Below are 21,669 nucleotides of genomic sequence, written 5' to 3' on the forward strand. Positions count from 1 at the left end.
TTTTTGTCATGTCAGTGTGATTTAGTGAAGGAGTAGTGGTATTGCACAACACGCTGCTGAAAAATGACAGCTCTGAAATAGGTAACTGATACTTACAGCTCAGTGGCTGTCAAAGGATTGTCACCCAGCAGAAGTGCTGCTTTGCAGGCCCGTGGCTTGTGCACAAGTGTTCCCTTTGCTCATCTAGCTGCTGAAGGAAAGAGTGGCTGCTCTTCCTGATGTCTTTGGGTTGAGGAGGGATGGCTGGGTGACACGCGGCAACAGGCTTCACTGGAGAGAAAACAAATATGCTACGTGTAATGCTTGTCTGTGCTTACAGTGTGCTTCTACTGAGCTGTCAGTGTCCACCTCGACTGCATATGGAACTGTCCTTCTTCTGCCTGCTGCTGGAAAGGAGGAAAACAAGCCATCGTATCTCTGCTGACTGAACACCATGGCTTGTGTTATGCAGGATCCAGGCTCTCAGCCTGGCAGACATCACATAATTCCCACCCATGTTCTGCTGGGTGCCTGGGCCGTTAACTCATCCCCTGTCAAGTTTGCTGTGCCTTGTAGGTATTGGAGAAGGCAGCTGACACCCTTCTTTGTACAGCCCGATGCAAATCTTATTGGATTTCTGCCTTGAACAGGCAGGGGATGAGATTCTTTTAATCTCAGAGCTCTTTGTGAAGAGTGGCAATCAGGCAAATAAAAGTCTGCAGGTTGGTAGCTACGGGGCAGGGGTTGCCAGTTGCCATGTCTGCAAATTAAATAGCTGGGAGACTCCAAGCAAGAGAAAAAGCTTCTTAATGCCTGAGCTTCATCTTATGACTGTCTCCTTGCTGAGGCTGAGGGATGGGAGTGACTTTGTTTGCAGGCAGTTGGCAAACACTCTCACAGACCACAGCTCCAATCTTAGGAGGTCCAGCTGGTAGCAAAAACCTTGCCTTGAAAAGAGGAATTGTGAGAGTGCAAGGGATGGGAGGGGGGGGGGGGGGTTGGTTTTGGCTCCCTTTGTGCCCTTAAGTTTTTAAATGAGAGGAAAAAAGTAGAAGCGAAAAAGTGGTGAAAGTTGAATTGGTGCAACGCTGGGGGGAAGCAACCACCGATGAGAAAAGGGAAATGCTTTAGATCACTTGAAGCAGGAGGTGGTGATGAGGCTGAGCCCTGAGCGCTTCGACACAGCTGCTGGACATCAGCTTTATGAAGGGGATGGCAAAGGGACAGATCTCTGAATACAGCAGGGAACCCCAAAAACAGCTGTGCTTGAGCTGTCGGACCGATCCTTTAAAAGCAGAGAAGAAAGAAGAGAGCTGGGGTGGCAGTGAAACACAGAGCTGTAAGATAAGATGCATCCGAGAGCCTGTGCCTGTATCAATAAATGATCGTGGTAATGAGATCCGACACAACACATGGCTGCAGAGCTGAGTCCCATGCAGTGCTGCCAGCCCTGCTGCCCTCCAGCTCTCTGTGCTCCCTGTTGTACAGCCCTGGCTGCTGTGCTGCATCCTCACCCTGAGCTCCCCTGCCCCTACAGCAGTGGTTTTGTCATTCAGCACTATGCAGAATACCCAAGGAATGCCATTTCCCTACACACCCTCCAGCTACTGCTGTGCTCAGACAAGGGGCTGTGAACAGGGAAGCTTAACACCTTAACCCTGTTAATTTGTGGTGAATGCAGCCTGAGCTGTCTCTGTGCTGGAACAGATGGGCATGTACAGCTGTGCCCGCTGGTTCTGTGCATGAGGGCAGTCATGGTGTGAAGCATTTCAGGTGCAGATCCCAAGGATTTCAAGTAGCTATTCCCTTCAGGATTTGCACACTTTATCATACCTTTCTATTGGAGTTTGGCTTGCTTATACACTGTGCTTTGGTGACTCCAGCCTTCTGCTGGGGTTTTTAGGAGAGAGTAAGAGGATGAATCTTCCCTTCATGCTCCTACGTAAAGACACGAGGATTGCTTTGAACCAGCTGTGGATTCAAAGCCCAAATTTATACGTATATTTAGAAACCCCATGATGGCTCCCTGCACTCAGCACTGGGTGGAAGCCTCCCTTATCTCATCACTTTGCCTTTTCTCAGCTTGCGTGAGCTCAAAGGCATCCCAAGAAGCCCTTGTGGTGAGCTGTGCATATGAGACTTAGACAGGCTGGAGGGGAACCTTATGAGGTTTGACAAGGGCAAATCTGGAGTCCTGGGGCTGGGGAGGAGGGAATAAGAAGTTATTGTAGCATATGGGGGAAAAGAAAGATACGCAGTGCTATGGGACGTGCAGGCTTGTGGTGGGAAGAACAGCCACTGCTTGGCGTGAATATTGTTGCCAAATGTGCTTCAGGACGTGTTTATAAACCTTGCTGATAAAATACAAACAAGAATGAGGAGGATGTGGGCCGAACGTGTGTGTGTGTACAGAGTGTGAGGAGATGAAAGGGATGAGAAAGTGAAAGAAGGCACTTCCCACACCTTGAAATAACGTAGGCTGAGCACACACTGCCCGTGCTTTCCTCCAGCAGAGCTCTTCATTGGGCAAGAAACAGCTGCACGAGTGATGGGGAACTTCTTATGGGCTTGGAAAAAACTGAAGCCTGCATTCAAACAGGGAGAGCAAACTGAATGGGATATTGATTGTAGGAATGACCTTTTGTTTTTTAAAAGGCCAAACTGTTTCTCTTGCACTTTGGTCAGGAGCTGAACCCAAACAGCTCCATTCACTGATGAGCTTGGTGGCCCCATTTTGGTGTTGGAGGTGGGATGAGGTTCCCCAAGCTCTGTCGTTGATTGCAGCCTGCTGTTTGCTTCCTGAATTGATGCAGTTGCTCTGTAATAAGGGGAATATCAAAGCTGAATGGTGTGATTGCCTCCAAGGGGAAGATTGGATTCTCCTTGGCAGTTCTAATGTTTGTTTATCGTGCTATCTGGACAAGCAAAATAGAGGAAAAAGGAAAGCAGGCTTAATTTCAAGGTGTCCTAACTGAGCATTAACTTCAGGCCTTGTGCTGCTGCCTGCCATGTGCCCTGGGGAAGGTTTCTGTGCTGGGCTCCTATTTACTCCATGGTATTTCCAAGGGCTGAGGCTGACAGATAACTTCTCATCCTTCCAGAATAATAACAGTGGTGAACCTGAGACCAAGAAGTTCAAAGAAGACGAGGAGGAGGAGACTGTCAAGCACAGGTATTTATTTATTTATGCTGACTTCTCTCTCTTGTGTGGATTGTTCAGGCACAGCTCACCTGTTTGCTAATTAGGATCTTCCTTGGCTTCACACCTGCAAGTTTTGTGGGCTTTTTCTTTGGGGTGTGTGTGAATAACTTGCTGCAAATAGTTTGAGATAAGGAATGAAGAGAACCTTCTGGCTGGCAATGCAGTGGAGTGTTGCAAGGGGATGGTGATGTTCTCAGAGGTACCTGGAGGACGGATGCACTTCAGACTCCCCTTAGTTGGAGAGCCATATACAGGATCATGGAGGTCTGAAGGGATCTCTGGACGTCTTCCAGTCCAACCTCCTTGAGTATCTCCAGAGAAGGAGACTCCATCACCTCTTTGGGGATCCTGTTCCAGGGCTCTGTCATCTTCATAGTAAATAAGTTCTTATGTTTGTATGGAACTTTCTATGTTCCAGTTTGTGCCCACTGTCCCTTGTTCTATTGGTGGATCTGGTCCCACCTCTTGACCTCCATGCTTCAGATACTGATAAGCACTGATCAGATCCCCCCCCCTTAGCCTTCTCTTCTCCTGGCTGAACAGCTCAGGGCTCTCAGCCTCTCCCCATCAGGAGATGCTCCAGCCCCCACCCTCCCCCCCATCCCTGCAGCCCTCTGCTGGGCTCTCCCCATCAGTTTCCTATCTGCCTGGAACTGGGGGCCCAGTGCTCCAGATGTGGCTTCACTAGGGCAGAGCAGAGGGGAGAAGAGCCTTCCTTGCCCTGCTTCCATGCTCTGTTCAGTGCACCCCAGGTCCCATTGCCCTTCTGGGCTACCAGGGTACACTGCTGGTCAACCAGAACACCCAGGTCCTTCACCACAGAGCTCCTTTCTAGCAGCTCAGCCCCTAACCTGTACTAATGCATCTCGTTATTCCTCCCCAGCCAAAAGACTCCATGCTTGCCCTTGTTGAACCTCATCAGGTTCTTCTCTGCCCAACTCTCAGCCTGCCCAGGTTTTGCTGAATGGCAGCACGGTCACACTGCTGTGCTTTCTGTCACTTACACGTGTGTGGTTTGGAAAATGCAGTTCTTTTTCCATGAGCAGAGACCTGAGGGCTTTACAATGTACACATGGCCGTTTAACTGCAGCTCACCACTGTTCCTTCTTGTCACTGGAAAATATGAGCACAAAGCTAACCCAGGCAGGGTGCTGCTCCTGTCGGGACCAGCTGACTGTGTTTGGTTTCCTGCTGCTACCAATGCTATCAGATCAGCTTTGGAGACAACAGGGGGTGAAGCTTGCTTAGAACTTTTGGGATGTGAGTTTTTTTTCCTCATTGCTGCTTTTCATCACAGCATTTGAGTGCATCAGAGCTTCTGCTGACGGAACAAGTGGAGCAGAATCTGTGCATCTCTGCCTGCTTTAGGTTCTCTTGCTTCAGGGGATAACTCTCAGTAAAAGCTACAAGCCTTCCCCAGACTGCCAGCATCAATTTTGTTCTGGGAGAGATACTCTGGTGTGATCATTGAAGCTGAGCTTTTACTGTAGGCACACCTGGAGGGTTTTGTGCTGAAAGAGAGCGAGGTCTGGGCTGTAAGAGGTGTTAAAGATCTTGGAAATGGTGATGAATAATGAATCAATAGCTCTTGATTTCCAGCCCTGCCACTTGATACACTGCATAGCCCTGTGCTGAGGAGCATCAAGCTAGCAGTGACGCTCCTGCACCCGAGCTGGAGATGTGAATTGGCCACTGAAATCCCTACAACAATCCTTTTCTCCACTGAGGCTGACTTTCAGCATGGGGTCTGCTTCTTTTTAACCACTGCTGAGCATCCTGAAGCATATCAGAGGTGATTTGGTGCCATCCCAAATCTTCAGCATCACTGCTGCCAAGCTAGGAGGTCACTAACACTGTGCATGTTGGTGAGCTCTCCTCTTGCAGTAAAGCCTTCTGCCCGTGGGAGATGCCTTGAAGCTTCAGTGAACTTATAAAGATCGGAGGTTATTGGGTGTGAACCTTCTACTTCCAGTCAGCCTTGTACTGATGCATCATGCTGATGTGGGTGGAGGGAATAACACCTTTAGGGGACGGCAGCAGCTTTTGGAGCAAAAAGTTCCCTTTCCAGATCAATTTCCCCTCAGGATTCTGCAGTTCTATCCAACCGCTTTGTGTTTCATTAGGATCCCAACATTGATTTGCAAGGCAAATGAGAGCAAAAGAAAGAGAGCTCTGCAGGAAATGTTTGAATCACAAATTTGGCTGAGACGATTCCTAGGTTTACAACTGAACTCCATCCCATCTAGGGCTTTTGTTGCTTTCTGCTCGACTTGTTGAATGCTCTTTTCTCTGTCGCTGAAATTGGACGTGTGTTTTTAAGCAAGCTGCTAACTCGATTTCATCTTAGATTTTCATTTCCTGGTAATGAAGCTGAGCTTTCTCAACCCTTTGAAAAAGGGAACTGCTTTGCACTAATGCCTTGTGTGCTGGTGATGAAAGGTAAGCTGAGCTAATGTGAGCAACAAGGGGTTCTGGTAGCCTGAGTGTGCCTTCCCTGCTGGCTCTGCTGCTTTCTCAACCTGAAAACCACCACGCAAACAACCAAAGGCAGTGAAACCCATAACTGATCTTGTGGCCCATATATAGACTTTGGGTGACCTGGAAGTCGTTTCTGCCTTTCTCGAGGGCAAGAACAGCTTTGCCTGCTGCTTCACCTCCTTGCAGCTTGGCTTTAGGGCTGGTTTTCACCCAGCTGAGATGTTAGTGAAGGGCTGAGCCCATGTTGGGGACCGGACTTCACACCCTGCACTACAAACACAACCGAATATTTTCTTGCAGCCAATGCACCAAAACAATTTGCAGCAGCTTCCTGTTGGTTTTTCTTGTTTCTGACCTGCTAAATCCTCCCCGCCCTGACTGAGTTTTGGTTTTTTTTCTTCCTTGTTTTTATCTCTCACACTGCAAGATACCACCGCAGGAACAAGTGCTGACGAGGCCCTCTGTGAAAAATGCAATCTGCTTGCAGCAATTTCAGCTCCGGATATCTCTCATCTGCCTCTCAGGGGAGCTTATATCTGTAATTGCTAAGAGCTTGAGTTATTATTATTATTATTCTTTTTAACCAATTTTGCTTAACCCAGTGACCAGGAAATGCCTCCTGCTGTGGGGCAGCCTGCCATCAGCTTCTGCTCTTGCAGGGTGTGGGTGGACTTCGGTCCTTCTGTTTAGTTCCTGCAGGAAAAAATGAGCTGCTCTGCTTTGAGCTTTGAAGTTCAGCCACAGTTCTGCAAGCAGAGCTCGTCAGGGATGTTAAAAATGTCAATAAATAGCCAGGGTAGGGCTTGGAAAGGGAGGGGGGGGGGACCCAAAAATCTTTGCTTTAACTAGAAGTGAAGCTGCTGCAAAGCTGTTGTTAATCAGCTGCATGGATAACTACTGTTCAAAGCTTCCATGACCACTGTGCAGAGCTTCCATGCGTCCTGTGGTACAAAGAGATTAACAGACAATAAGAGTAATGGTGAAAGGAGTTGCTTGTGTAGGCTGAGCTTGATACGTGTGTGACATGTGGTGTTATTGATAGGAATCTGCATGGGCAGCTAAACCTGTGACTTGGGCTGATGGGGAAGTTGTGTGGCAAGTCAGGCTCTGTTGTCACATTGTGTCACTGAGGGATTAAGTGCTTGTCCTGCAGCAGGGAAGTGCAGAGCCCAGGTCAGGAGGTGGCCAGGGGTGAAGCTGGAGCCTCCCACCTGGTGGTAAGTGATGGAGAAGGAGGAAGTGCAGAGCTTGGCACTGTTATGTGGCCAACAAAAGGAATGTCAGCATCCTGTAGCTCTTAGAATACCTTCAGGACCTCTTTGTGGCTTGAGCCTCAAGGGTGGCTGATTGTTCCTGACCTTCCACCAGCTGAAGGAGCTGGAGAAACCCCATAAAGTGTGGACAAATCCCTTCTGCCAGCTGCAGGGCCCATCGCCAAGCTCCTGGTGCTGCATCCCATGCTGCAGCTTTGAGTGCAGGTTTCTACCTCATCACATTTACTAATTTACTGCCTGGAAAATACTCATGTGCCTTCTAAAAGCTGCGTGGGAGGCCAGACAGCCCCGTGGCACCTGCCTGCATTTGAAGTGTTTCGCAGCTCTCCTTCTGCAGCACTCAGTGATACATCCTGGTGAAGTACATCCTGAGAAACCAGCTGTTGGGGGCTTGGAGAGAAGTGCTTGTTTTTTGGCATTCCTTGAGTGCCTCTACAGCAGCCAGATGGGGAGGAGGATGTGCTTCAACATGCTCAGCTATTTGAGCAGGAGCAGCACACAAGGTGGGTTGCTGGTGGGAACCACTGCTCTCTGCCTCTGCTTGTTGTTCGTTCCTTTTCTGCCCCAGGTGAGGAATCCGGGGACAAAGGGAACAGCTTCACACCATGATCAAACGACAGCTCTGGACTTGTGTGTTGTGTGCTATGGAGGTGCCTCGATCCTGCTGCAGGATGGTTTAGGGGAGCCTTCACCAAATGCATGGGGCATGGAAGTGGTGTCTTGGTTTCTGACTTGGAGTAGATGCAGATTGCTAGGAAGGTCACCGTATACAAAGAGGCAACCTGGAGATGCATGGATCTTGCTATGAGTTAGTCCAGCTGCAGGGAAGCTCCCAGGCAGGCTGCTGTAGGAGGGGATGCTCCCAAATATCAAGGAGCAGATGTCAAAGCTGTCTGCAGGAATGGAGAGTGTGAAAAAGAAGGCTTTGTGAACTGACGTCTGTACCAGGATGGATGAGTCCTGCACAGCAGAGTCTCGCAGTGCCACTCAAGGGTGATGGTGCTGTGGCACATGGAGCTGGGGATGGTCCCCCAAATCATCACTTCTTCAAGGATTTGGGACCCTCACCCATGTCTTTTGTAGCAGTACCTTCTCGACATGTTCAAACAGTGCTTCCTAGGGCCAGCCTGCAGAGTAGAAGGCTCTGGAGCAGTTTGAGGTTGTCAAAGGTTAACAAATTGTCCAACCAGGTAGTATTTCTCCAGGACTTGAGAAGAAAATAAGCCAAAGTAGCTAAGGTGAGAGTGGGAGCACTTCCCTAAACTGCTTCTGAAGAACGAAAAGCCTCTTTTGGGGTATCTGGGTGTTAAGAGTGGCTTCTTTTTTTGCTGGTAGGTTGGTTGCGGTAGAGGAAGCATCCTTACAAGTGGCAGGTCATCAGCTTGTGAGTGCTTCACCCACCAGACTGAAGAAGTCTCCTTATCAGTTACAGAGTCCCATGCAGTTTGCTCCGTAAAGCCCTTGAGGCTGAAGGAGTAAAGCAGAAATAACTTTGAAGTCGGCTTTGAGTGTCCTGCTTTGCATCGAGATAAGTCTGCATTCTATGCATACCCTGCATGCCCTGCCACTTCCAACACTCCTGCTTCAAGGAAAGGCTGATGTTCCTCCTCCTCCTTCCCAGGAGTAATCACAGAATCATTAAAGCTGGAAAAGGCTTCTAGTGTCCAGCCTGAACACAGTGTAAGACCATCACTTTTCATCCTATCACTGTTACCTGGGAGCAGAAGTTGACCCCCACCTCATCGCAGCTTCCTTGGAGACAGCACTGAAGTCTCCCCTGAGCCTCTTCTCCACACTGAACAACCCCATCTCACTCAGATGGAACACTCATGTGTTCCAAACCCTTCAATGAACCATAACAGATCTGAGGCATCTTTGAGGGTGAAACAGGGAAACTGCCACCACCGTTGGGCTCTAGGGAGGCACCAAGAGATTTGTGCATCACTTCCCTTTGCAAACCCTGCAGTTTCCCCAAAGCTTGTGCCATCCCAACTTGCTGGTCCTGAGTGAGGATGCAGGTTGCTGTGTTATCTACGTGGGGGTGCTGTGTTCCTTCCCAGCCAAACCATTATTGCTGGAGCATCGCACCCTGCAAGCTGTTCTTGCTAACCTGCCTGCTGTGTTCTTGTCCTGCACAGGGCCTGTTGTTAACTCTGTTGTCTTTGTTGTCGTGGGAACTTTGATAATTTGAGAAGCATGCTGGGCTGTCTCTGTGGAACAGCAGCGCTGGAAGAACTGCTGACACCTGAACTTTATTTAACCCACTCTGTGGAAGGCCAGCAATGTCGTCTTAAATACGTGCTTTTGACCCTTGCCTCCCTTCCTTCAGATTGTTAGGGGTATAGCACCTCTGGCTCCTCATCCATCTGCTCATTTTCAGAGATGCAAAGAAAAACAGGCAGACCACAGTGAAATAGGGAGACCAAGGCAACAGCTTCTGCTGCTGGGGAGCACAGCACGGCTGGGTTCACTCATGCCAAAACCCCTGAGGAGTAAGCATGGGTGTGCTGGGTGCCAGCAATGACTGGAGGCAGGTGTGAGAACTCCTCCTGCATCGTGCACCTCATTAAAGGGATCGATCTGCATCTGTTTTCTCCTACAATTGGGCATGGCTTTAATAAGGATCTGAAAGCACCAGGGGGAACTTGGGACTATACGTGAGCTAAAACGAGCAGAAAGTGTAGGAGAGGTTGCATGTTTGCATTCTGCAGGGTCTGATGTTGTCACTCGGTATGATAAATCCTCTCCAGTGAGCAGGAGGCAGCCCATGGCCAGATGGCCAACATCACTGCCTGACATCCCATCACCTCCAGGGTGAGTTAGCAGCTTCTCTCCCTCCTTAACAACTCAGTCCCTACTGAGTGGAGCTTGTAAAATCCCCCCTCTTTTAGTTTGAAACAGTTTCCACTCATCCCATCAAAACAGATCAACTGTCAAAGGCCTTACTGAACCCCGGATGGATGACATCAGTGGCTCTTGTCCAATGATGCAGTTATGCATCATAGAAGATCATTAGGCCTAAAAAGAACCACCATGCTGGTTAGGGAGTGATGACAGTCCAGGTTAATGTAATAAATGCCTTCTCCCAGGGCAGTTTAACATAAAAATACCCATAAAACTGCACAATGCAAGGCGACTGCTTCCTCCTTCCTTTCACAAGTGCTGGGGAAACCTGGGCTATTGTGGCTAACGCTGGTTTGAAGGATTGGGCAACCTGGGCTTGACACATGAGGAATTTCTGCAGTGTCCTAACCTGCCTGGTCCTGCTTCCCAACGTGCCAGTTGCATTGCTCTTGAGTTACATGTTGCAGATGGGACTGCAAGAACAGAATGTGAGGTGTTGGGGAGCTGACACAAGAGAAACAACTGTACTCATGTCGGACTTGATGGTCTTCTTGGGTCCATCCCAACACAGAATATTCTGTGGCTGTGCCAGGGTAGGTTCAGGTTGGATATTAGGAACAATTTCTTGTCCAAAAAGAGTGTGGTCAGGCGTTGGCACAGCTGCCCAAGGAGGTGGTGAGTTCGCCATCCCTGGAGCTGGAAGACGTGGTCAGTGGGCATGGAGGGGTGGGCTGGGGTTGGACTTGGGGATCTGGGAGCTCTTTTCCAACCTTAATGATGTTATGACTCTATGAAACCATGGTAAAGCCAAATTTGCAGAGGGCGTAGCGGTTCAATACTGTGAGTAACCCTTAAACTCAAGCTGCACCTCCCCACCACCTCTGTGGGTCAGACCCTTTGCGTGTAGGTGAGGCTGGCAAGCAGGGTTTGCTCAGTGCAGGATACTGGAAAGGTGTTGGGCTGAGACGAATGTCACTACAGAACCCAACAACAGCACCTGGCAAAATAGGAATAAGGCAGAAAGAAAAACAAGGTGTTGCCTCTGGGTATGGTGGCAAATGACAAAGGTTTGCCCTTTGTGGAAATTAGTAGGACGTGCGGCTGAAATCCATGCATTTTGTGTGTTCTGAAATGGCTCTGTTAAATGTCAGTCACTTCAGGCACCAACCTGAAATGATATTTCAGCAAAGAAACAAGCAAACACCTTGTTGTTTTTCCATCCACTCAGTCTAGCAGGGAAGTGACTCAGGTAAAAGGGGCAGAATTAGCATCTGAATAGGGGGGAGGTGTATGCAGTGAGGAGATGGTTGGGTTGTGTTTGGTTGGGTTTTGTGCAGTGTGGGGGAGATTCTGGGTCACCATCACCTCTTGTACTTAGAAATACTCTTTTGTCCCATCCTTCCCATGTTGGGATTTCTGTGTCTGGGTCATGGCTGTTCTCTGGCTAGCATGCACATGTCTCATTACCGTATACTTCTTTCCTAGGGAGATCATACTGCGAAACTATGACCCTGAAGATGAGGAGCTGAAGAAGAGGAAATTGCCCCCAGCCAAGCCAGCTTCAGGTGGGTGAGAGGTGGGAGCTGAAATGAGGGAGGAGCAGAGCAACAGCACTTCCTGAGATAGCGCTGATGCCTCAGCAAGGATGCAAGCATGCAGGGCGCTTTGTGGGTGTGCACTGCAGAGGTACACTTTAACACTCCATAGAGATAGAGACCTTCAAGATCAAGCAGGACAGGGCTCTGAGCAGTCTGATTTAGCTCTTGGTGTTCCTGTTGGCTGCAGAGAATTTGAACTAGATGACCTTTAAAGGTCACTTTCAACTCAAACGTCTCTATGATCTGATTCCCTCCCACTGCTGAGCATTCCTCCCACCAGCACTCGTGGTGCTGTGGGCATATAAAGCAGCACAGTGCTCTGCATCTAGCCAACCTGTTGCAAAATGAATGAATTATACCTTTTTTTTTTTCCAAAATCAGATGGCTGGGAAACCTCTGTGCTCCTGGGGTGTAACTGCAGCCCCAGGTAGAAGAGTCACCAGGACGTATTCTGGTTGCAGCTGCTGACTTCAGATACTGGGAGATGTGTCTGCATGCCCAAACCTAGTTGGGAGTGAGAGTGGTGGTGCTTGCAGGCTCCGTTGCTTCATCATCCCTGTGGGGTTGCACACCCTGCATTGCACAAGTGGGGTGTGTGTCTGAGCACACACAGTCCAGCCCAAATGAGAGGGCAGATGCTCGGAAGAGCCGGGCTCTCACTGCACAATTCTCAAGGAGATTGGGGCTGTTATGTTTGAATTACCTTTAAACAAATATTAGTCATGAGTCTAAGGGCGTTCAGTCTGTTGTTTCCTAGCACTGAACTGCTGCATAGCTTTGAGAAGGGAGGTAAAGGGTAGGAGTTCCCTTGATCTTGTGATATGAAGTCCTCCTGGAATATATCTCTTTAAAAATGCCCTAAATAAAAAGGCTGTCTTTGGCAGTGATCTGCTAGGTAGGAATGCTGACACTGCTCTTTCTTTATCCTTTTGTTCAAGTTACAAACTTCTTCAGCTCTTCCCCTGTGTGTGGGTTGGAATTGGAACAGCAGTTGTGACTCTTTCCAGTAAAACCCATGTTCTCTTCCAGTCTGTTCGGGGCTGTAGTGCTGCTCCTGCATCTGAAGTAACCTTGGGTACTTTGGGCAGGGAATAGGACAGGAAATAGGTGCCAAAGTGGGTTCACATTGACTATCCATTGGGCGTATGCTGGAGCAGGATTTTGTTCCTCCCTGATGGATGTGCCCTATCCCTGGTGGCCACGCTGTCACCGTGCACAGAGCTGGAACTGATGGATGAAGGCTTTTCTCATTGCATGCTTTGCCATTAGCTCCCCAGTATCTGGAGGCATTTGTGTAAGGGCTGGGTTGGAGCTTGGTCACTTCTGGAGCATGGTTTTATGCCGTGGCCTCATAAATGAGTCACAGTGAGTCAAATTGCAACTTCGAGTCCTATGGACATGCAAAGTGGCAGATGGATGCAGCCCTTGCCAACATGGGACCTGAACCCAGTAGATTTCCTGCTGCTGTTTGTTGTGTTTAATTGTTAGTTTTGCATCATTTGCAGATATTTTTTACAAGTCTCTGGGGAGAGTTTGGGGGTGAAGGTATATGTGCACCCATGTGGATTCACACGTGGGTACTACCTTATTAAAGTGATGCTGTTCAAACTGGGCTTTTATTGTAAAAGCTTTTCCAAAGGGCTCTGATGGGTCTCCCCATTCCTTGTTCCCTTGGTGTCCCGCTGTGCTGATGCTGATCCTGTTTCTCCATCTAGTGGAAGACAATGTGAAGGACCAGCTGGAGGCAGCTAAGCCAGAGCCCATCATTGACGAAGTGGTATGTATAGAGCTGCTCTGTGCTGGACATACATCTCTGCATTGCTTCCAGATCTCACTGGATGTCTTCTCTTAATCCCTAGGATCTGACAAACCTGGCCCCCAGGAAGCCAGACTGGTGAGTGTCTGCTGAGCTCTGCCCCTAGAAAGGAGTGTTTGCATCACCAGTGTGTTGCCATCACCTGGAGGTTGTCCAGATTGGACTAGAAGTGCTTCAACTGGGAAACCTGTTGAGGGAAACATGAGGCATGGGACTGTTCTCTCTTTTATTGCATGTGGCTCTATTTGTCCCTTTGGGGTACTTGTCAGCATGGTGGCTTCAGTGCCAGGGTTGTCATGTTGGTTTGCTCATGAGCTGTGTTGTTTTGTTCTGCTCCATGATGTTCAGAGGAGAGCAAAGGAGTTTCTTTCCTGCTAGGAAAGGTGCAACATGGGTGCATTCACAACTGCCTGGGGGTAAGGATGTGTTCTGATGTCATCATTTTCCTCCCTAGGGATTTAAAACGAGACGTAGCCAAGAAGATGGAGAAGCTGGAGAAGAGGACTCAGAGAGCCATTGCTGAACTGATTCGTATGTGGTGGTGCCATGGGGATGGTGTATGGGGCCACCAGTTGTTCTGGAGGGATGACACACATACAGTCCTTGTGGGGAGCTCAGTGCCTTACTGTTGGGCAGGGAGGAGCTGGTAAAGCTTAATTCCCTTCCCAAGGGGGAAGGTTTGAATGATAAGGAAGAATGGTTTGCAGACATAGGGGCTGCAGTTTAGCTTTTCTACCATACAAAGGGATATTATGAGGTAACTGCTTTTTCTTACTTGCAGGAGAGCGCTTGAAAGGTCAGGAGGAGGAGCTGGCAGCAGCTGTTGGGTCAGCAAAGCAGGATGGAAGCGACTCTGACTGATGTGCTCCATCTGGACATGGGCTCTGCCAGCAACACTGATCCCATCGCTGTCAGGTAGAGGAGCCTCGTTGCTGACCAGCACTTTACCAGGAGCCCACGAGTCCTGGAGGAAAGGAGCAGATTTGAGGAGCAGCGTTTCCATCTCTGAGAGACTGTGGCTGGTGGATGAAGCACGTTGCACAGACCACTTTTTAGGACCATGGAGGGTTGATGGGAGTGGGACAGGCATCCAGTTTGCCTTGAACTTGACAGGAGTTGGAGCAGGGAAGATGTGGGCAAAGGGACCAAGTGCCAAAGAACGTACATCCAGGAAACTCTCACTTCCTTGGTTAAGAGATCCTCACACAGCCTCCAGCATCCCTTAGGGGCAGTGCTTTTTGTCAGGGTGCTCCTTCCTGCAGAAAACTGATGTCATTGTTATAGAGAACAACAGGGTCTCTTGCTCTGGAGAACATCTGCTCAATATTAGGGAATTTTTCCCCCATGGTCATACCCAGCATGTAGAGAGTGACTGTCCTGGAAGAGTTGCGTGCTCAGAACTTGTTGACTGCTCTGTGTTGAGAGAAGTGTCCAACTGAGAGGCTAATGTATGTTTCTGAAGCTTCCAGACCCTCCAGGCTGTGCAACGTGCACCGTTCCTCTGTATGTTTTATAATTGACAAAAGTTTGTCGTAACAAGTATTTTTCATAATAAAATTATCCCACCGTGGAGGAAGCTGTTGCTTGGTCTGTGCAGAGGCAGCTCACTTCATCTTCCTCATATCTGTGGTGACTTCAGGCCATTTGCTGGTTCCTGTTTGCCTCCAGGATGGGGACCAGGTTCAGCTGGTGTAAGTTTGGGGTGGCTGAGCTTGTACCTATTGCTCTTAGAACTCCTGGGTCTGAGCTGTGCTGTGTGTCCTGCACCTCTGGTTGACACCATCACCGTGTTGGTGGCTCTTGGCAGTGGGGAGTGTAGGTATGTTGCAGGTTGGGTGCCCAACAACGTGGGTTTCTGAGCTGTCTTGCGTTTGGTTGGAAAGCTTTCTTTGCCTGAGGTGGAACATCTGGTGCGTACAGCCTTGCTGGCAGTATTTAGAGAAGAGTTAACCTGTGATAAAAATAGCTGACCCTGTTAATGCATGCGTCCTGCTGCTTTTAAAAGGCTGCTGGAAAGCACTGCTGGGCGAAGAGGTCCTTAAGGTGGCTACCCTGAGTGAGTAGAAGCAGCCTGTGAGAGATGGGGATTGCGTTTCTTACCATGATCATTATGGGTTAAACCAGTCCCTTGCACATGACATGCCCTGCTCTATTTCCAGATGGATGGACAAGTGAGCCTAACAAGGAGACAAATGTTGTGGCCAGAGTATGGAGTGAGATCTGTACCCCCTTGGGCCAGAAGGCACCCCGCAGTCTTCAATGTTGGTGTGTGAGCTCCCTCTGGGCTCTGTGGTGGAAAAGCACCTGGGATGAAAGCCCAACCACCTTCCCATGGGATGCTTTTAGGTCATTCTTATTGCTTTGTCCCATTCTTCCCTTGGCAGGAAACAGCCTTAATGTCTCTTATGCTTCTGCCCATACTGTTTCTGGACAGAAATCCCAGAAGGTCTCCACCAAAGTGAAGGTGCTGCTTAGTCATGCCAGGTGAGCAGCTGCTGGAGTTTGAGAAGTGTTTGGACAATGCTCTTTGACATAAGGTTTGGGGTGGTCCTGTGTGGAGCCAGAGGTTGGACTCAGTGGTCCTTAAGGATCCCTTCCAGCTCAGGATATTCTGTGATTCAATGAAAAATGGGCCACAATTGGCTGGGGACAGAAAATGTGATATTTCTTAAAGCACGGCTTGCTTGAAAATGAACAGAACCCACCAGCTTATGACAGTGATGGCTTCTCCATCCTCAAAGCAGAGCTGTCTGCTATTGCTACCGGCCTTCCCTGCTGATGAACAAGATGCGTGTTTAATGGTAGCTGTACCATCTGTGTGTATTTGTGGTTATCAATTACCACAGCCAACATGTATTTGTAATGTGCAGTTGTTCACTGGGGAGGAAACAGGAGCGTGATCCCACACATCCCATGGAACCGCAGCCTCTTCTCCATGAGATGCCCTGTAGATGTCAGCAAATCTCCACTCACAGAGCTGCACTGCATCCCAGCTGTTCCCAGCTGCTGGACTATGTACACAGGATCCCAGTGGCCTATGCTTTGCAACACATGTCCAAGGACCTGGAAATAGGAATAGGGGACAATCCTCTGCTTTACAGTGTTGTACAGCAGAAGGATTTTGTCTCATTGACTTTAAAGGGACGTAAGTTCCCTTTTAAGCTCTGGGCGAACCTGTGCACTGTCTGATGGCAGAAGTGCCTTTCTTGCTCTTCCCTTGCAGGAAGAAAGGCGTTTCTTGAGCTCATTTGAAGTAGTTATTTCCCCCAAAGCAATTAAAAGCTACTATTCAGGTCAAAGACATTCTCCAAAGAATTGTTTTTTCTTTCAGATCTCAGTAAAAATGACATTTGGAAATGAAAATTCATAACTTTGTCTTCTAGGAAAAAACAAAACGTTTTCCCATGAACTTTCTGCTTCTGTTACTGGCTCAGAGGATGCAAGGATCAAGCCCAGACTCCTGGGCTTGGAGGTGGGGCTGGGATGAGGGAGAGGCTGGATCCCAACTGAAACATGTGGATCATGGACACCAAACCTGCACGTGGGAGCTGGGACCTCATCCCAGGGCTCAGTGCTGGAGATACCGGCTCTTTGAAGTCCTATCCAGCCATGCTGCAGTGCTTCTGCCTTCCTCAGGCTTGAGTACAACGTCAGTCCTCACTCATCCCTTCCCAAATGGGTTGGTATCTTCTGTCTTGCTATAAAAGCAGAAAGTTGACCAGTGTTCCTCTTGGAGTCATGTGGCATCCATCTCAGCATCTGCCTGTGACTGGCCTGGAGGAAAACAGGCTTTGTGAACTGGCTATGCTGAAAGAGAAAGAAAAAAAGCTTTCTTAGCATCCCAGAGTTGAACACATCTGTTAACGCAATGAAATTCAGCCACCCAGGCACTTCCTGCTAGCAGGCTATCGCAATTACGACTCAATATTTTATAGGCCATGTATCTTTGTATATATTCATGGAAAGCAAAGGACTGAGCCCTGAATACAGATGGAGCTGGGGGGAGGCATCGTGAGAGTGAGGTGTTTTGGAGGCTGGTCCTCATAGCCCAACGCTGTTCAGAACGTTGGCATCCTGCATTGGTTGCGTGCTCCCCCAGTGCCAGCCCAAAGCAAAGATCCCCTGCTGGGTGTCCATCCTTAGGGGTTCTAATTCTTGAGTTTTACTTCTTCTTGCAGGGAGTTGTGTTTTGTGACTTTTCCCCCCCACCGCCAAGATGGATTTTTGACCATTAAAGTTGGCCACATTGGAAGATGCCTCACTACTTGCAGTTTTTCGTGCGTTATTCTATATATGTATATATTTGTGTTGGTACCCATATGTTTGCTCTTCTTTTTTTTTTGCAAGAGTTTGTTAGCTTTAGTAGCAGGCACAGGTCTCAGGATAAGACTTGGACCTTGGGCTTGGAGAGGCTTGAGCTTGTCTTACTTGTGCTCTATGAAATTCATAGAATCATAGAATGGATCGGAAGGGACTTTAAAGCCCATCCAGTTCTAACCACCCTTAGAAATCTCTCCTCTCTCCAGCCCCACTCCTTTTATCTGCTTTGGTTTTGGGTTACATCTGTCCCCGTTTCTCTTGGCCCCTCATAGTGATCTTGGTTGGCCCTCAAGGACTCAGTGCATCTTCCCACCAGCCTGCTTTGGGCAGTGCATGTGGGAATGTTTGGAGGCAGAGGGAGTCCCATCGTGTGCAACCAGCAAAGCCATTGCTGGAGCTCTTCTGGTGGCTTGTTTCCCAGAACGTGATCCCTCCACACAGCTTGTACCTACATGGTTTTCCTCTTGGTGACTTCATTCTCCAGCCTTGCTCCACGAAGGATTTGGAGGTTAAATTTTCATGCAAGAAGGTTCAAGGCTTGATTTTGAGATGTAATTTAGAGGAGATCACGCCTCTGATCTGCAGGTGAGAGTTTCCAACCTGCTCATGGACCCATCCTCTAAACAAACCAAGTCCAGAAGCGTTGCCTTCAGAAAGCAGACCTATGGCCAAGGCCTGGAGATGATTGTGCACTCTGAGACCAAACGCCTTGCTCCGAAATGTCCAAAATATAACGCTTCCAGGGCATGGCATTGCCATAGGTAGATCATAACCATAACCTGAACGTGCCCTGCAGTATGCATTGCTGTGGGAGCATCTCCCACAGAGGTGATATTGCTCACAACATTGCATTCGGTGCCCTGTGCACTGACCGTGCTGTGCAAAGCTTGGGATTCGCTGTGAAGATTTGCCTGTGAAGTGCTTGTGGCTTGTGGGTCGTTTCGGATGTCACATTTCTGCCTTATTCTTTCAGCAGGAGCCTGTTTGCAAATAAACTGCGAATATTTATGGGCAGATTTTCAAACGAGCACTGGGATCCTTCGGGAAGCAGCTTCTCATTGCTGAATAATAGAAGTCGGTAGGAAACAAGAAGAGTGTTGTGTTTTTTTTTCCTGTTTTGTGGGAAATCTTATGATTTTGGATTCTTTTCCCCAAACCAAACCAAATTCAAAGCTCTCCGCAAGACAAAATGAAATGAAGAAAGTCATATTGGGCCAATCAAAATGCCATTCTGAAGCTGAGCTGTGCGCTCTGTGATTTGCCGGTGCCAGAATCCATCTCTATCAAAAGGCTTCGTTTGGTTTTTTGCTTCTTTCCAGAAGCTGTTCAGCCACAACGTGGAAATGCTGGAAAAGCCGTGATTTCAGACCCAAGGAATGTGTTCTTTATTGAGGAATACTCAAATCTGGCTCTGAGAAAACCCCGCTCAGCTGAGCTCCAAAATGACTGAGCCCTTCTGAGCTGCAATACTTTTAAGTCGGAATAGACACTGAATATGGGTTTGTCCCATCTGACTGCAGCACCTTTCCTTATGGCAAACTCCCTGGGGCTGCAGTGACCCTCTGAGCTTTAGGCTGGGCTTTTCTCACTGCATTTCTGGTCTTTCCCATTGTCTGGAGTAAACCAGCCCATGGTGGAGGCAGAGGTTCTGCTGCTGGGTGGTGCAATGGTTCACTCTGGACATAGAAGGGGAGAAGAGATTACATAGGAATCAACACAAGCAATATGGTAAATCAGTGAAGTTAAGCATGAATTGTAATCAAATCATAGACCCACAGTCATAGAACTGTGGAATGGTTTGAGTTGGAAGGACCTTGTGCTGGTTGATGCATTTATTACTTTGTTTTTAATGTCTCCTTATTTCTTGGATGTAATATTTCTTCTTCCTCCATCACTGAGGTGCCAAGTACCCCTTGGGTTAAGGGCGCAGCGTATATCAAATATTACTCTTCCAAATGGGCTGTTTTTTCTTAAATAATTAAGCAGTTCATGGCAGATATATTGTGCCATGGATAGCCTGGTGCCATACATATTTTTTCCTTCCAGGCTATGAGCTCTGCCTCAGAATCACTCTAAAGGTTGCTGTAGACTGGGAAACTTCATTTTTACTCCTATAAATCCTAGTAAACAGACCAAAAAATGATTTCCTCTATAGCGTTGCCCACAGTCCCGTATTCTATGCGTTTACACATAGAAGTATGTCTAGTAGCTCCCAGTTTGGGGCTATATTGATGAAGTGGGACTAAGGCTGCTAAACCAGGGCAGTTCTGTTGTATAGACAAGGTCTGGCTGGCCACCTGCATCCCTTTTTCCTTCTATTCCACTTGTGGTTGTGCCTGAGAGGGAAAGTGGGTGGTTCATCAGCCACCTTGGACAGTGCAGAACTGCTCATTGGGTACGAAGAGAAGGGTGCCCAAAGCCTTGGGACAGGTTGGCATGAATCATAAGGATGTCTTCCCTGGAGGACCCAAGGAATGACCTCCTGTTGAATGCCTTACGCACCTTAGCATCATCACTGCCCCATCTACGTAATTAAGTGCATCTTGATTCAGTAACCACACAATGGTTTGGGAAGTGAATTTAGCTGAATCAGATTAAGCAACTTCAGTTCTGAATAAGAATGTCCTCACAGACTCCTAATGCAGTTTAACTAATATGCTGCAGACGTTAAATCAGATTCATTTTTCCCGGTATCTCTGGGTAGATGAGCCCTCAGAACCAAAGAGGCCTGAATTTGTTTCAGGCAAATTTATGTTAGGTATGAGTTACATAAATCAAATTATGGATCTTTGGACTCATGGGTAGGAATGGTGGGTTGACATGATTTGGACTGGATCGCTTTGAGAGCAGACCTGGAGCTCATCTGCACTGTTGGGCACAGGGATTCCTGAACTCAGGTTTTGAACTTCTACCCAGGAGAGGGCCCAGAAACTGGGGAAAGCTCTTCTGTCCCCTGCTGTGGTTGGAGACATCTGGGAGTCTGCAGGCATTGCTCCATTTTAGTGGGAGCTATTGGTAATAAGTGAACAGTTGGACTGGATGATCTTTTAGGTCTTTTCCAACCTTGGTGATTCTATGATTCTATGTGAAGAATGGGTGCCATCAGGTTGAGTTCTGGGTTCATGGGGAGGGGTGGCAAACAAAAAGAAAACAAACAAATATGAATTTTGTGAATGTTGGGGCATTTTGAGGATGTGAAGAGGGGGATCAGGAAATGGTGGAGATGAGGAGTCGCCTGGTTACAAGGGAGTCATGGACTTCCTGATGTGCCATCTAAGAAGATGATGATGGTAATGAGGTTGTGGATGCCCCATCCCTGCGGGCATTCAAGGCCAGGCTGGATGTGGCTCTGGGCAGCCTGGACTGGTGGTTGGTGGCCATGCACACAGCAGGGAGGAGAAACTACGTGCTGATTGTGGTCCTTTTCAAGCCAGGCCATTCTATGGTTCTGTGATTCAATGAAAGAGCGTGGCTCAGCTCCATTGCCTGGGCCGTCATTTATAATCAGCTGAAACGTGACTAGGGAGAAGTGTTGGCCATGAGATGGAGTGGACTGGATCCAGGAGTTATATTTAAGCTGCAGAGATTTTCAGTGGGATTTTGCCAACGCTTTGCTTATACGTGCATGGTAATTCAGCAAAAAATACAGAAGGATATGAAAAACAAGCAAACAAACAAGCATCCCCTCCCCCCCCCAAAGAAAAAAACCCAACATTTTAAAGCTTGCTATTTCTGCTCGTGTTTTGCTTGGCTGCTCTTCCATCTTGGTACACAGCTGGTTAATAGCGCAGCTTGCTCTGCAGCCCCGCCAGCAGCTGGAGGTGGCAAATCAGTGCAGCAGGGAGGAGGAGCAGAAGTTTGGGTGGCATCTGCTGGGGATGCCTTATTTGCTGTGGAAGTGCTCCCTGTTACAGGGAGATTCATGTGCTGGGAAATTCATGCACCTTCCACATGGATGAACTCAACTAGCAAGCTCTGGAGCACACCGCCTGCCTATAGATAAATGTATCTATCTCAAGCCCATCTGTCTAGAAATTAATACAGGATAGTGGGATTTGGTCATGCTGCTCCAGATGCTGGGGAAGCTTTGGGACCTTTCCTTTACCATGGGAATGTGGACCCAAAATCTTATTGCTGGTTGGCCCTGAGGCACCTCAT

General features: G+C 48.4%; 1 protein-coding gene across 1 annotated transcript in view; it reads left to right on the plus strand.

Moving 5' to 3' along the window:
• Positions 1 to 14,767, plus strand: part of CCDC12 (coiled-coil domain containing 12) — a 28,201-nt gene extending 13,434 nt beyond the window's left edge. The window contains exons 2-7 of the mRNA XM_072328246.1: positions 3,081 to 3,151; positions 11,263 to 11,342; positions 13,091 to 13,152; positions 13,235 to 13,269; positions 13,646 to 13,722; positions 13,973 to 14,767. Of these exons, the coding sequence (XP_072184347.1) occupies positions 3,081 to 3,151; positions 11,263 to 11,342; positions 13,091 to 13,152; positions 13,235 to 13,269; positions 13,646 to 13,722; positions 13,973 to 14,052 (405 nt within the window). The 3' untranslated portion in view covers positions 14,053 to 14,767. The remainder of the gene's footprint in view (positions 1 to 3,080; positions 3,152 to 11,262; positions 11,343 to 13,090; positions 13,153 to 13,234; positions 13,270 to 13,645; positions 13,723 to 13,972) is intronic.
• The last annotated feature ends 6,902 nt before the right edge of the window (positions 14,768 to 21,669 follow it).

Source organism: Excalfactoria chinensis, chromosome 2, assembly GCF_039878825.1.
Source record: "Excalfactoria chinensis isolate bCotChi1 chromosome 2, bCotChi1.hap2, whole genome shotgun sequence".
Classification (NCBI taxonomy): Eukaryota; Metazoa; Chordata; class Aves; order Galliformes; family Phasianidae; genus Excalfactoria; species Excalfactoria chinensis.